This window comes from Ptychodera flava, chromosome 14 (genome assembly GCF_041260155.1).
Source record: "Ptychodera flava strain L36383 chromosome 14, AS_Pfla_20210202, whole genome shotgun sequence".
Classification (NCBI taxonomy): domain Eukaryota; kingdom Metazoa; phylum Hemichordata; class Enteropneusta; family Ptychoderidae; genus Ptychodera; species Ptychodera flava.
The window spans coordinates 21,072,225-21,088,562 of record NC_091941.1 but is presented as its reverse complement, the minus strand read 5'-3'; the positions used below and the strand labels follow the sequence as shown (position 1 = coordinate 21,088,562).

At 40.6% G+C, this 16,338-nt stretch overlaps 1 protein-coding gene across 32 annotated transcripts in view; it reads left to right on the top strand.

Annotated features, from left to right (window-relative positions):
* The window catches only part of LOC139149714 (uncharacterized), a 77,028-nt gene that overhangs the window by 46,216 nt on the left and 14,474 nt on the right, over positions 1-16,338 (top strand). For 29 of the 32 annotated variants that reach the window (XM_070721616.1, XM_070721614.1, XM_070721615.1 and 26 more), the window contains 17 exons: positions 4,502-4,846; positions 5,436-5,780; positions 6,368-6,712; positions 7,433-7,777; positions 8,830-8,955; positions 9,512-9,637; positions 9,755-10,316; positions 10,690-10,868; positions 11,277-11,447; positions 11,660-11,910; positions 12,426-12,596; positions 13,943-13,972; positions 14,094-14,225; positions 14,551-14,641; positions 15,025-15,110; positions 15,211-15,456; positions 15,801-15,909. In XM_070721616.1, the coding sequence (XP_070577717.1) occupies positions 4,502-4,846; positions 5,436-5,780; positions 6,368-6,712; positions 7,433-7,777; positions 8,830-8,955; positions 9,512-9,637; positions 9,755-10,316; positions 10,690-10,868; positions 11,277-11,447; positions 11,660-11,910; positions 12,426-12,596; positions 13,943-13,972; positions 14,094-14,225; positions 14,551-14,641; positions 15,025-15,110; positions 15,211-15,456; positions 15,801-15,909 (3,660 nt within the window). The remainder of the gene's footprint in view (positions 1-4,501; positions 4,847-5,435; positions 5,781-6,367; positions 6,713-7,432; positions 7,778-8,829; positions 8,956-9,511; positions 9,638-9,754; positions 10,317-10,689; positions 10,869-11,276; positions 11,448-11,659; positions 11,911-12,425; positions 12,597-13,942; positions 13,973-14,093; positions 14,226-14,550; positions 14,642-15,024; positions 15,111-15,210; positions 15,457-15,800; positions 15,910-16,338) is intronic. The other 3 variants (XM_070721620.1, XM_070721641.1, XM_070721628.1) reach the window with 3 other exon arrangements.

Below are 16,338 nucleotides of genomic sequence, written 5' to 3'. Positions count from 1 at the left end.
CACACACTCACGGCAACATCGCCTAGCTGCTAGGCCTCACACAAAACCAGTCGGCCACTGCTTCCAACCCTAAAGAGTTGGTCACAGTAACCGACTTAGATGTTTCAATTCTGTGCGCGACCGAGCAACACGGTATGCGTGGAGCAGACGAGAATCGTCATATTGATGGTTGGCTGTACTATACTTTTGATATCCTTGTTGGTATTTAATGGTCTTGCTTATTAGATGGAGCGTTCTTGTATGGTCTGACTGTGTTTGTTATTTGAGGTTTAATAGATGGTGTATCCTAAAACCTTGTGTTCGTTTCTATTTCACCGTCATTAGTATCTTTAAAACATCTTTAACATTGCACAAGGGAAATGCTCCTTAGTTTCGTCTGTCATTTAAGTCGTTGAGCATAATCTTGTATGCATGCGTTAAGCTGTTAAAATGTATGTTTTAACCCCTTTATCATACTTTCTCAGACATTTTCCCCTGTACACATTGATGGTGAGTCTGATAGATCCTCATTACATATGTTCTATGTGATGTGTATCTACATACAGTTTTCCGATCGTTTCAGATCTCGAAGGGAGCATTGAGAAGTGTGTGAATATCACAGCGTCTGAGTGCAGCGCATCGCTGCCCTACGATCTGGCCGTGTTTCCTAACAGTGTAGTCATTAATCAAACACATGCGGCCCGACTTATAAGTGACTTGAAACCCTTCAAAGACTGTTCGGAATATCTCATGTTGTTTTCCTGTGCAACTGTAATGCCTGAGTGTACCACCTCTAACATCACCAGGCTACCTTGCCGGGCACTATGTGAACAGGTCAATCAAGAATGCGGGATTCATTTTGAGAATAATACTTCTTTGCTTCAATGTGATGATTATCCTGAGTCCGGTAATCCAGACATTTATTGTCTAGGTTGGTTTCGTTTATATTTCTAGAGTATTGCACCTCATATGGAAATTACTCCTCCCATTACGTTGTTTTCCCGGGATTGTCTCAATTTTTCTGCCTCAATTTGCGTTGCATCATATTTGGAGTGACGTTTGGTCAAGATAGGGGAATGATTTGTTCTGTTTACTGACAGTGGTTACGTTGTTGGACGAGTTCTTTAACACTTCCTCTCAATTACAGCATCGTGTTCAGCTGATGAATTTTTATGTGAGAGTGATGGTTCGTGTATTCTAGCTGACTGGGTTTGTGATGGTATTGTTGACTGTGTTAATGCAAGTGATGAGAACAATACCAACTGCCTACTGAGTAAGTTCTGCCGATGAATATCGATAGTTAATCCCCAAACGTCGTTACACTCGCTGTTGTGTGGTCGTAATATTACTTGGTGACATTTTGGCGGATTATTGGGCGCTGAATATCTCCGGCTGTAATGTTCAAAGTTTCGCAGAAAGCTGCTTCTTTAAATAATTCCCCTCAAAACACTCTCTCTCTCTCTCTCTCTCTCTCTCTCTCTCTCTCTCTCTCTCTCTCTCTCTCTCTCTCTCTCCTCCCCTCCTGGTCTTAATATAACAATGTATTCTCTCTCTCTCTCTCTCTCTCTCTCTCTCTCTCTCTCTCTCTCTTCCCTCCCCTCCCCTCCTGGTCTTAATATAACAATGTATTTGTTCACAAGTGACGTACATCTGATGCGTTGTTCTTGTTTATTCTTAATGACAGGCATCTAAGTTCTAGTGCTATGTCATTAAATTTCAGTATTCTTTATGCATATTGTGATACACGCATGTTAAATCATTTTCTAATGTTAATTGACAATTATATTAAGATGGCATTATACGCTGTATCCTAGTGAAACATATAATTTTCCTTGATTGTATCATTTCAAATACGGAAGATGATAACGCGTGTGAGAACATCACAATGTCTTACTGTAGTTCAATTTTGCCGTATGACTTGGCAGTGTTTCCGAACAACAGAGCCATGAATCTAACACACGCATCTCTCATTATCAATGAATTGAAGCCCTTCGAAAACTGCTCGAGCTATTTCCTGCTGTTTTCTTGTGCCGCTGTCATGCCTGAGTGCGCCGATTGCAATAATACTACGCTGCCTTGTCGAGGCCTGTGCGAACACGTTGTTCGAGAATGTGGAATGCACTTTGAGAATGGCACAACATTGTTGCAATGTGACAACTTTCCTGAGTCTGGTGATCCTGACATCTATTGTCCAGGTATTAGTCTCCTACATGCATGCAATACCTAATGGACCGCTCATAATCGGCGACTTAACACGATGGTGATCCTATTTAACCAAATCCTGTTTGTGCCCATCACTTCAGTAATCCATGCATGGATGGCTTCTTTATTTTTCCTATTGTATACTCTCTGGCAACATGATGTGTTTTCTATAAAGAATGTTGTAAATTGTTCTTGGTGCTTGTTAAAGGTTCATTGTGTAAATCTTACTCAATGGCTTGTATATATAGGCAAAGTGTACTTGGTCCAAATCATAGATATTGTTTCTTTTGAATTTTATTAGTTTCTTATTACGTCTTTTGAAGTATTTTTTTATAATCATTTGATCTACTGTTATAAAAGTACTTATAAAATTATCTTAACAATTAATCATGTTACATTATTATGTATAAAACATTAATATATTGTATTGTGTTAAAAGATTATTATACATGATAGTAATAATATTATAAAAACAATTTTAAATTTTATTTATTATTATTTTCCTAGTTATTATTCCGATGGTATATTTCTAGTTTATAATAACGTCTCATGAAATATATTATATCAGTCTACATTCTATTATTAATGAAGAACAATTCTTAAAATCTAACAAATACCCATAATCAACATTTTACCATATTATGACAAATTCATCCAAACCTAATGGTAATGAAAACAATAAAATAATACATTTGTCTTACTACATTAACAGTGCTCTTTTGGGAGTAAGAAACCGCAATACTATTCAGTCAGCCTATGGTTTTAATTAATTATGTGAAGCCAATTGCAGATTTTAGATCAATGGTGCTTCTACGCTCCATACACGTTGTTTCATTACAGATGTGCAAGATTTGAATCCGTGTGTGAACACGGCTTTATCTGAGTGTGATGGAATTTTGCCCTACGACTTGACCGAATTTCCAAATGATATAGCTACAAATGAAACGCATGCATCTCTCATTATCAGCGGCCTCTCATCCTCCCAAAACTGCTCGGAACATCTCATGTTATTCGCTTGTTCTGCTGCCATGCCCGAGTGTTCCGAGTCAAACAACGCGAGTGCATTACCCTGCCGATCTTTGTGCCAGCAGGTTGTGCAGGAGTGTGGGGAGCAAATTGTCAACTACACGGAGTTGCTGCATTGCGAGGCTTACCCCGAGTCCGGTAATCCAGAAATCTATTGCCAGGTTGGTGTCCTTGCTTGCTGTCTCCCCTGTTGGGCTAGTTGCTTTTAAATGAAGGCCAAACATTTTGAATCTTTTCTTCAAACCTTCTGCTTTTCAGAGTCTGCAGTCGGTGCAAGAAGCATGCTATCTGTATACATCTGTGGTATATTCTTTACTTCTTGTCGAGGTTTCCTTACACTCTTAGAATCATTTTCCAACTAATCTATTGCGAACCTTCATTGTAACCCCAAACTTTGGTAGGTAGTGGATCGGCGTACTTCACTGCAAACACTCCAAGATTTCTCCATTCGTACCATGGTCAACTACGACTTTCTGACATGCATGATCACTTTGCCTAGTTTCATCGCTCTGTAACTTGACAACTTCCGACTAACGATCGGAAATAGGCTGGCTTCTGCATTATCCCAAACAATGGTCTTAACATGTTTTCTGAAATACTGTTGACTCGAAGGGTTGTGGACTTTTAGGACTAGATTCATCTTGATGTTCAGCTGACTTTGTCTACAAATATTTCGTAGACGATTGTTTGACTATTTATTTTAACAAGCTTGTAACGAATGAGACTTCAGGGCCCTTGTTTATTTTTGCGTAAATTTCTGTCATTTGGCTCTATCGTACTTTGCATCATCTAACACAATCAACTGTCTAACTAACCTTTCGTAAGCTGTATCTTCTTAATTGTTGATTTTTAAAGCTCCGATGACGCGTATGGACAACCTGGACAGATAAAACTTCATAGGTTGCATCATCTTGTCAGTGATAAGTAATGTATTACTGAATGAATAGCTCTTTGAGTGTGAGATGTCTGAACATAACTATCGATTGTTGCCGACGATTTTGTACTTTGCGCGAGTTGAAATGCGCGATAGTCTATCGGAGATCGCTTGTTGGGGAGTGCATTTCCATTGGGCGTTAAGAAAAATGTCGCCCATTGGACCATAGTAGTTTCTCTACGTCTATGATTTTACAGATCACTACGTAAGACAGAAACTTCAAGAGAATGTTGAAAGTTATTGTAGTGATCGTTTGTCATGGATATTGCATTGCCTTTGATTGGCAGTTGATGTCATCCTGTGGATTCATGATGCACGTGTTATGTTAATTTAACTTATAACCAATGTTCATCATTTCAGATCCTGAAGACATTTACCAGTGCGAGAATGTAACAATCTCGATCTGTGATCCCTTCTTGCCGTACAACTTGGTTGTCATGCCAAACGATATAGTCCAGAGTCAGAAAGAAGCATATTTCACTGTCAACGACCTGATGTCTTTCCAAAACTGCTCGGAACATCTCATGTTATTCGCCTGTAGTGCTGTGATGCCTGAATGTTCCAGTTCAGGCGATGAGATGCTGCCGTGTCGGTCTCTGTGTGAACAAGTTTTACAGGAATGCGGAGGATCGTTGGCCAACGACACGGCGTGGTTTCATTGTGACGATTTTCCGGAGTCCGGCAATCCGAATGTGTATTGTCCAGGTTGGTGGATCGCAATGCTATATACGTCATCGAGTTGTGATGTGTCTTGCTAAATACTTTTATATCTCTCGACGGCTGTCTCTCGGATGTTACGCTACTCTATAGGAACACTTCGTTTCGTTTCATGTCTTTTTAGCGCTGTCCTCTGTTAGTCTCTGAGTGCGCCACTATCTACTTACCGTACGGTTGTATTTTCTGAACTGCTCTTCGTAGTCTTTGTAAAGGTTCTCATATCCGTCATTCTTCTCTTGGGCCGTTCTTGCTTCATTTGCATGCGATGAAATATTGATTTCATCACTGTCAGTAAACAGTCCTTGTAAAGTGTTATCTGGTGTAAACTGTGTTCTTGGTCGTGATGTTTCTTAAATTGGTCTTGCACGTTGTGTTATGCCATATTCCGTTGATGTTACCCGTGTTTATACGTTTTCCTTTATATCAAGGGGGTTTATTCGCACTTTGTCTCTAAAGTCGTGAGCGCAGGATTGTATCTGTGTGTTATATGCTGGTGCAGATTTTTTAACTGCGCCGTATGCGCGAGTGTTAAGATCAATTCTGAGTTGTCATTTATGTATTGTATTTACTTTTTCAGGTGTGTCCAGTTATGACCAGTGTCACAATGTCACAATAGCAGACTGCAGCGCCTCGCTACCCTATAACGTAACTGTGTTTCCCAACAATATCGCCGCGAATCAGTCACATGCGTTCAACATCATCAGCGGCGTGAAAGCTTTTGAAAACTGTTCGGAATACCTCATGCAGTTTACCTGTGCCGCCGTCATGCCCGAGTGTTCCTCCTCGAACCATGCTAGGTTGCCCTGTCGCTCCCTGTGCGAGCAAGTTGTCGGAGAATGCGGCGATTATTTTGGAAACGAGACGGAGTGGATGCAATGCGATGATTTCCCAATCTTTGGACATCCAGAAATCTATTGTCCAGGTTTGTGCTACTCCCGATGCTATTCGGTTCACATTTGTAAAACTAAAGTGTTGCTTTGTGATGAGGTCTCTTTGGCCGGGACTTCTAACCCGTAAATATACAGTACAGTCGTAACTTTCTTTTACTTTAAAGCAAAGTGCGTCTTTATGTGTCGTTAAAAGTGGTGATTTGTCGGGTCGTTTGTGGATGTTACCGTTTCAACCAGGAACTAACTTTCCTTAACTCTCTTACTATTGTGGCGCTGGTGCTAATTGTGATCACTCTATTCTGTGTAAACGTTCCTTTAAACGAAAAACGTCTTTTTCTTGGCTTCTTTTAACTGTTTTTCTCGATGGCGTAATCGACTGTCTTTTCTTTGTGATCATTGTTTCAACGATATCTTGTTCAGGGTGACATATAAATTTAATCGTTCGTGCGTTCAAGAACAGTTACTCCCGAAAAGTCACTGGCATGTTTGATGTGACACTAACGAAAGACTTTTAAAAAGCTGCCCTTTCTCAATTTGATAACGACGTCAAGCTTCTGAGACTGACTAGGTTGTACTTTTTTGTCCTGAAAGTATCGATTGTGCACTGTATCTTTTGCAGGAGAGTCCCATTCTTACCAGTGCGAGAATATCACCATACCAGAGTGCAATGCAACATTGCCTTACAATCTGGCTGCCGTTCCCAACAGACTGGCTGTCAACCAAACACATGCATCTGTCGCTATAAGCAAATTGACGCCATTCCATAACTGCTCCGAGTATCTCATGTTATTTGTTTGCGCCGCTATCTTGCCTGAATGTACAGCCTCAAGCTATGCAATGTTGCCATGTCGCTCTCTGTGTGAGCTAGTCGTGGAGGATTGCAGTACACATTTTGGAAATCATACTGAGTGGTTGCAATGCGAGGATTACCCTGTGTTTGGCAACCCAGATATCTATTGTCCAGGTTTGTGCTCGTCGCATCCCTTAGGGTCAAAGGTTGGATTAGATTAATTGCATGCGGTTTATTATACTACAGTAACTTTCCCTAATTTGACTGTTTTAAAACTAGTGTAAGCTACGATTCTTCAGACACTGCAATATTCCTTAAATACACTGCCTTGAAACTCATAGTAGTTAGTTACTATGTTATCCATACACACACAATGCTTACGTGTAAAGTTTGTGCTGTACCTGACTACATTGCATGCCTACACACATCTCTGTCGATGATCCTCTTAAACTCTCTGTAAACTATGATTGTTTGATAAATTTTCTCTCTTGTATTAATTTTGTATACAGTTAGTGCATGTATGGGAAATAGGGGTCATTTGAATGACGTAGAAGTGTGTTTGTTCGTGCAATGTCAGTCTCAACGCCTAGTGACTCCAGAAAAGTCACATGGCATGTGTGTGAAGACCTCAAAGGTGTCCCTGACTACAAAAGCGTCCATTTTACGTTAGGTAACCCCCTATCTCACGGGACATTTGGTATGGGGACACTTTTGAAGTCAGTGACACCTTAGAGGTCTTAATACATGTGTGATGTGACACTAACGAAACTTTAAAATAGCTGTCGTATATTTTTTGATGAAAATAACAAGTCCCTTGGAGTCTTAGACAATGTGTCCGTAGGTTGCACCTGTGTTTGTCCTGAAAGTATCGCTTGTCCACTGTATCTCTTGCAGGAGAGTACCATTCTTACCAGTGCGAGAATATCACCATACCAGAGTGCAATGCAACATTGCCTTACAACCTAGCTGCCATTCCCAACAGACTGGCTGTCAACCAAACACATGCATCTGTCGCTATAAGCAAATTGACGCCATTCCGTAACTGCTCTGAGTACCTCATGCTATTTGCTTGCGCCGCTATCTTGCCTGAATGTACAGCCTCAAACTATGCAATGTTTCCATGTCGCTCTCTGTGTGAGCTAGTCGTGGAGGATTGCAGTACGCACTTTGGAAACGATACTGAGTGGCTGCAATGCGACGATTACCCTGTTGTTGGCAATCCAGATATCTATTGTCCAGGTTTGTGCTCGTCGCATCCCTTAGGGTCAAAGGTTCACTTAATTGCATGCGTTTTATTCTGCTGCAGTAACTTATGTTAATTTACTGTATAAAAGTGTTAGCTATGTTTCTTCAGACACTATAATATTCTTTAAACACATGTCATGATAACCTTACCAGTGAAAGTCCCATTAGATGTATCATTTTGCATTTTGCTTTGCATCGAAATGCCATCCAATGTTCGAAGAGATGGTTTTGACGTTATTAAGCCATATTTTCTTTTCAGTATCACTACATGTATTTCAATCCTTAACGATTGGCATGTACATGTCAACTTACGGGTAAAATATGATTTCGCCACTAAAATATAAGGTTTATGTTCGTCACTACTGTTTGAAAAACAGTCCGTGATCACACTTTAGTATTTTAACATAAGTTGCGTCTTGTTTTCAAATCATCTCACCGAAAAAAATGCACAAGATACAGCTAATGCGGTTTTCGATTCACTTTTATATATTATCCATACACAAAAACGCGCGCATGCTAGTGTGTTAAATTGTGTTGTATGTGATAATATTGCGTGCCTGTACACATCTTTGTCGACGCTTCTTTAAAACTCTCTAAACTCTCTTTGAACTATGGTACGTAACTGTTTTTTGATAAATTGTTGTCTGTTGTGTACAGTTTGTGTATGTATAGGGGAGACAGGGGTCATTTGCCCCGCAGTTTCCTAAACATGTGAATACTTTTCATGTAGGGTTAAATTCGGAAGTATGTAACTTATTAAAATATGGTGGTAAGACATCTTGTTTACTTTTCGTTTTGCTTCATGTGTGACGACATAACGGTTTCTCCATTCTCCATTCGTAGACATAACTGTCTCGAAGTCTGTTTTTCCTGTCAACGCTATTCTTGGTGGTGAAAATCGAAGTTATCGTGTAAATGTTAATGATATTAAAACGGGACGAGCATTGAGCATTGTCACTGAACTCTGGTGACCGTGTGAGTTGAATCACAGATTTCTGGAGGACAAGATACCATTTCATTCATCACGTTCTTTCTTTAATTTGCAGTGTCGTGTGAATACGACGAGTTCATCTGTGAAAGTGATGACAAGTGTATTCCCGGTGACTGGTTCTGTGACGGTATAGTTGACTGTGCCGATGCCGGTGACGAAAATCATACCGACTGTAATCAAAGTAAGTTGAGCTGACTTGTTAACGTGACCTTTATAATAATCCAACTGGAAAAATGATCTCATATTCGTGATCTAATCGGCACCTAGGGTGAATTAATTTCTATAATTCGGTACTATGCCTCAAAATATGAGAATGTTTTGTGGAACGAACGCGAGAAATCTTATATCTGGTATAATACAGTATTCAAACAATTTGTTGAGGAGTAAAAAACGCCGATAACTGAATGCTCCCGGAGTTGGCATTTTTTGAGATATAGCAAAGCGGGATACAGCCGCAACAAGTATACGATAGTTACTAGAACCGCCACCACCACCACACCCACAACCATGATTAAAATGCAGGACCGTAGCTGTATATTTGTCTTCCAACCAGTGAGAATTTAGTGCAGCCATCGACGGCTTGGCAGCTTCCAAACGATTACAGTTTTGTTTAAAAAAGGAGAAAAAGATGGTAGTTCCGACTGCAAAAAGTAAACGTTGCTGTCACGATGTCAATACTCATTCGTGTCACGTCTTTTAGAATCTTTATTCATTGTTACAAATCCTTCGATTGATAGGGATCAATTCAACGTGTTTGCTGAACGAGTTCGAGTGTTCTGAATATGAATGCATTACCAACACTTTCCACTGCGACGGGATTCCAGACTGCAGCGACAAAGAAGATGAGAGGGACTGCACTGTTGGTGAGATGTAGTATTTCTACTTTGTTATTTGTATGTTGTCATTACTTCAAATATCGGAATTATTGCCTCAATAATCTAAAAGGAAAATTAAAATATATGTCTCCCTTTTCGTTCCAGCGTATGGTTCACGGAGTCGGTCGCTGCAGTGTGAAAAAATCGCAGTGTCCGAATGCGAGAACATTCTCCCTTACAACAGCTCTGTGTTTCCGAACAGCTTTGCCGACAACCAGCAGTTTGCGGCGGGTTTCCTCCAAAATCTGACGTCTTCGCTGAACTGCTCTGAACACGCCCTGGCGTTTGCTTGCTCTGTAATGTTGCCGGAGTGTTCGGAAACTGGGCACATCTACCTGCCGTGCCGATCGCTGTGCGAGAAAGTCCGAACGCGTTGTCGTGATGAACTGGGAGAGAGGTGGACGAGTTGGGGGATCGACTGCGACTATTTCCCCGAATTCGGGCAGGAAGCCTGCTTTGGCGATGTCGTGCAATCAACTACGATAGTACCGACAACGTTAACGGCTTCCACAGCAGCGCCAACAACATTAGCGGCTTCCACAGCAGCGCCAACAACGTTAGCGGCTTCCACAGCAGCGCCAACAACGTTAGCAGCTTCCACAGAAGCACAAACGTCAAATATGCCCACAGAAGCGCCAATCATTGGTGAATTGGAAGTCAGCATAATGTGAGTTAGTTATTAAGCATAAACCGAAAACTTATGTATGGATGCTTCCTGCTCTTTTATTTTTAGGTCGTTTCAAGTAAAAGTATCAAATTGCTGTTTCAAATTGACATTCTTGGCGCAGTCTCCACAAGATCATCATCTTTTTCGTTTTGAATCTTTCTTCGTATAATACAATGTTTGAACACGATGGAGGACCTTGATCTGAAAAGCGGCAAGTACAAGATCTCCAGAAACGAAAGCAATGGTGTTTACCTGATTGTGTCCGGTAGAATCAACAAAATCGCAAATTCCACGCACCGCGCACCGCGCAGTTTGTCGCTGCAGTCAATATGACATGTTGACGTTCCTGTTAATACCACATCTTTGTTTTCAGATGCCTGTCAAATTGTTACCTGGACGCTGTTACCGTCAGTTCACCCTTGGTAGCCCAGTTGCAGTGCTCCAACTGCCCGTCTTCCGATGAATGGGACATAGAGTGGACGCTGAGGCAGGCAAATCAAAAGTACGGCGTTTACCGCGCAGTGGAAGTCGACGATACGTTCAGCAGTACAGGTATGGTTGCGCTAATAGAGTTGCAGAGAGGTTTGGAATACTTTTCGGATTTACAGTAAAAGTATGCACAAAATAATACCTGTGAAGACAGATATAATCGCACATTGCATTATTTCTTAGCTACATAGTGTACAAGAACCAACACGTGTTTTTAAATTTTCTTTCTGACTGAATGAAACCACAGCACTGCATACAACTCGATCCTTGAATTATGGTGTGGTCCATTTTCATGTCAAGCCCTGATTCCTTGGGAATTCATGTCTTTTTTATCACTAGAGCTAGTTTAGATTTTCCAAAGCGAATAAATCTGCATGAATTCTGTGCACACATTTGTGTTTACACTATGTATACGTGTTGTTTGAAAACTTCTCACAATTCTCCGATGACGATGTTGTTGTTTTCTCGCAGGAACTAAATCTGACTACCTGTCGATAAACGCGGATCAGCTGGAGAGTGGGTCGTTCTACAGGCTGCAAGTCACTGTTAGCATTGCTGCAATCGGGTTCGGCGTTGGAAACCTTAGCATCAGTACGAATTCCCCTCCCGCTAACGGAGAATGTGCAATTACGCCGTCTACAGGTGAGAGCTCGTTCGTCTTGTCATCAGATGCTTGTAATAATCACTTGCTCAATGCCACAATCGTTTAAGTCTGAGAAAGCATCGCAAAAATTGTGTCTTGATTACACTTTCTTTTTATTTCGAATGTCTTTCTTCGATTTTAGTGACTAGCGTATGGATTATATTTTCATAAATCCCTGATTTTGACGACACTTTTCCTGTATCAAATTCAGGTTATGCCCTGGACACCAAATTCGTCGTTAACTGCTCGGGCTGGGAAGACGTCAACACTCCGCTGCTGTACGCGGTTTACTCCCAGAGCAAGGGTTCGACTGTGACGTCACAGTCATACGCAGGATACGACCAAGCATCGCCTGGGTTTCTGCTGCCGTTGGGATATGAAAGCCACAGTTATTTGGTTGACATCACCGTCAATATAGTTGACGTATACGGCGCTCAAGCGTCGTATGAACTCACAGTCACGGTGAGATATCGTTTACAACACATGTATGAAAGCCAGTAATTGCATTCATCTCCTCTTGCATCGTATCTTCCTCGAAGCAGTTCAATCGTTCTGTTTGTTTTATTTTTTAAATGTTTCTGTGGCAAAAGAAGGCTGGTTGTTCTTGTCAAAGCAAGCGCGTGAAAGTGCCGAGAGTCCTTGCATGTTGTGCGAGACTTTAAAATCGGCAAATTGTATACATTTATGTCAAATTGTGAATGTTTACGCCGGACCAGCAAATGATCCTTCAAAATATCGATAGACACTGTTCATATAAGGAAGTTCTTCGGACGAAGATTCACGAGACGTTTCAACATAACATCGCAAAAGAGCAGAACAAAAACCTACACTTGCAAAGTATAAAATTATTGTGAAACTACTATGAGTAGATCACTGTATGAATAAACGTTCATAGAGATGACATCAAAAGTTTGCTCGGCAAAAGTCTCGTGTTTTTCTTTTTTTCAATGATTTCTTTCCTAATTATCGCAAAACAGGTCGAGCCACCGTCAATAACTGGAGACGACCTTACGGAAAAGCTCAGCAATTTGACCTCCGGAGAGGACAGCGCCCTCGGCGAGCTGATCGACTCCGGCGACACAAGTGGCGCTGCGACACTTGTTATCACGGTCGCATCCGTTCTGAACACTCAGGCTGCCTCTGAGACGGTATGTCATCGTGTATTTCTTGTAATTCAATGACTTTATTCAACTTAAGTATCTGGGAATCAACGGGGAATGTGAAAATTGCAAGCTCGAACCGACGCCCCTTATAAAAATTCTAATTTACAGCTGGATTAAGGTTCCAAGACAAGAAATTTGACATTTTTAATCTAACAATTCTCTAACGGTTAATAAGTTCAGAACCCCTGTAAAGTATACATTTTCTGAAAGCCTAGATATACGGAAACATTTTGGTAACCACGGTGTCTCCATTGTTTACATATCTATCACGTGACACGGTAATTTACATAACCTTCCAAAAAACGGTTTTCCCTATGTTTTGTCTTAATACTTCACAATATCTGTCTCAAACTTGCTGGACTGCAAGCTGTCACAACGCTCTTCCAAAGTATGTCTCAGATTTTTATATCTTGCTTAGTTTTTTTGGAGCACAATTTTAAAGAAATCAACTATGCTTAAATTCACTGCTCTGGAAGTTTTTCTGGCATAAAAACTATTGTAGAAGGTTTAAAAAAATCTGAGACATTCTTTTCAAGACCCTTCGGACAGCTTGCTCTCACACAAATTCAAGCCACATATCTCAAAGCATTGAAACAAAAACATAGGGAAAACAGATTTTGAAAGGTTATGCAAATTACCTATCACGTGATAGTTATGTAAACAATGGGACACTATAGTAACCAAACTGTTCCCCTATATCTAGGCTTTCCGAAAATATACAATTTATGGGGTTCTGAGCTTCTTAAACACTAGAGAATGTTGGTTTAAAATGGTCAATTTCTTGTCTTGGAACCTTAACAACGTCCAGTTTCAACAAAATGACAAACTAAGTGCATTCACCCTTACAGTGGATTTCAAAATAGCTTGGAATTACAATGTGCTTGGGTGATTAGAAAAACGTTTCTGGCGATAGAAAATAACGCCAACTGCATCCATTGCAAACGTTCTTTTTTGATAGATTTTGCAAAAATTATCTGCAAGTATTATTGACTAGCTAAATCCTTTTCTGAGACGATTTCAATGGCAATAATTATCGATCGATGAAGCCTCAAGACACCCATTTCTCTCATATTTAACAGTCACTCACAGTGATGAAAGCGTAATAACACAATGCTGCTCTAAACGTCAAGTAACAACCTTAAACTTGCTCAAAATCAGCGAATACCTGTCTATTTTGTTAATTGCAGACGAATTTGTGAGTTGTTAAACATTACCTTACATCAGTATATAAATATTTCATAGCTTTTAAGTTTGATATCAACATTTAAGTCCTAATCCTCCCTATAATTATTTTTATACCAAACATGACAAACATATCTGTTGTATTCCAGGAATCCGACGACGTAGAGGCGAGAAGAGAGGTAAGGAGTTCTTCAAGATCTTCTTCAAGTGATATTTCCCCTGTTCATTCATGAAGTGAAACTTTCGTAAACACACAACAGAGCTAACTACATATATTTTGGTCAACATCTTATCTTCCAGCTTCGTGAATCTGTCATAGACGATCTTAAATCCATATCGGACACGGTTGACACGGTCGATGAGGTCTCCGAGATGGCCAACGCACTGGTTGCCATGACATCGATACCGGAAGAACTCACTGATGACAGTCAGGTAAAGGGACCGCTAAATATCTGAGGCGTCAAGAGAGTCAATATTTGAGTCAGTTTAGTCAAAACGACAATTTTTTGAAAGGCATATATGAAAGTAACGGCGATTGGAATGCAAAAATTCGGTTTGTATTGATGTTCCTACACCGAGAGTTCACTGATGTCTCCCGGCCCGATTAAATGGAACCGTATTATCTAAAAAGTAAGCTTCGACTATTTAAAAAAGGGTCACACTATTCAGTCAAGCGAATCTAATAAACATACAACAAACAAATAAATAAACAAACAAACAAACAAACAAATAACACATGTTTGTTCTGACTCTGCAGGTAAATTCTGCCCTTGCTATCGAGCAGCTGTCTACTGCCCTGGTCGGAATGAAAAACGAATCTGAAGATGACATTTTGGCGACAGCTCTAGGTACGCTGGACATGCCCTATGTATACAGAGTAATAGAGGGGCAAATCTGCTCATGACGGCAGAAATTCTTGAGCGCTTGAGACAATATTTTAAGTATCTGCGTTAAAAGCCTGCAACTGCTGATTCGCAAACGGTTAAAAGTCAATTACAAACCGCTTTTATAATTCCACTTCTTTACATCAAATTCACTCGATGCAATATTATTTCCCGGTGCACGATATTTCACAAAGATAAACGGAGGGAGATCATCGGCAGTCCAGGCGTCAGTAGCAAGAGCCCTTTCACTACTATACCGCCTTTGGTAGAATATAGCGCCCTCAGCATGTAAATTAATGAAATTAAAGTGCTTATTTCAACACTTCACATCACTTTAAATGTTACAGCGATAACACAGAGTGCCGGTAATGTTTTATCCGTGTCCACCGACTCAGGCGATGACGACACATCAACCACGATTACAAGGTCCCAGGTAAGCATCTATCGAATTCTCTTATTAGTGTTGAATAACTGGAAACGGGCGTTGAATAAGCCTTATGTTCAATTTTTGTACACAATGTCTGAAATTCCAGAGTTCGACAATCACCAAAAGTGTGGTAAATACAGTGGAGGCCATCTCTGAAGCTGTGCTTAGCAAGAGGGTTCCGGGCCAGCCGCCCGTCGTGTTCAACACCTCCACGTTGTCTGTTCAGCTGCAGAGGGACAAGCCATCGGACGTTGCGGGATCGGCACTGGAGTCAAGTTCAGGAAACTTCCAGTTGCCATCCGCCGCGGCGCTGTTCGGGGACCAGTCCAACAGCAGTTACGTCGACACGCAGGTAAGAATTAAGGGAGGTTATGCTAATCAGATTCAAAATGCTTCTTTTCTGATGGAAACTCTGTCAGATATTCTGATGCTACTCTATGTACTCCTAATGTACTCTGCTATGATATGAAATGATATGAAATGATATGATATGATATGATATGATATGATATGATATGATAATGTGTATTTAAACGACGTCGAAACTACATTTCTGCATTGCTTAACCCGTGATTGAATAAACTTACGTTCAGTCGTTCGACGAAAACTCGATTGCGTCTAGCCCAAGTGTACACTCGAGTCATTGAAATAATATTCAATTTCATAACGTCAAATGTCGTTCTTTTCTCCCATCAGTTCTTGGCTTTCAGTGGCAACCCATTTGACTGGGACAACTCATCGGCCTACATCTCCTCTGACGTCATATCCCTGTCCTTTTCGTCTGCAGATGGAAATGACATCATAGGTATGTGCGAGAGGGATTTTTAGCGCTATAATGAAACTTGGGTATCTGTTATTATGCACATGTAGCAGATTTTTACGGCGCATTATTCGCATATCGTAACAATCTCGTTCTTTTTGCATGTTTGCCAATCAAATTGCAAACACAGTCAAAGTGTCCCCGTTGCAATAGATATGTGCGCTTTTATTCTGAACATGCTCGTTTTTTCCCCCAAAGATCTGTTCTTCAATTTTAAGTTTTATCATTTCGCTTAAAACGACGTGTCAAGTTCACAGTTTCAAGAATACCAGACTTGAGCACACAAAATGACTTGTTTTTGGTATTGAGTATACTTGACTTGAGCACAACACATTTTCGGTGCAGTCCAAAATGTCCAATCCAGTCACATGCCTGTTTTTAATTGCCCAGTGTTTGGGATGAATAAAGTATTGA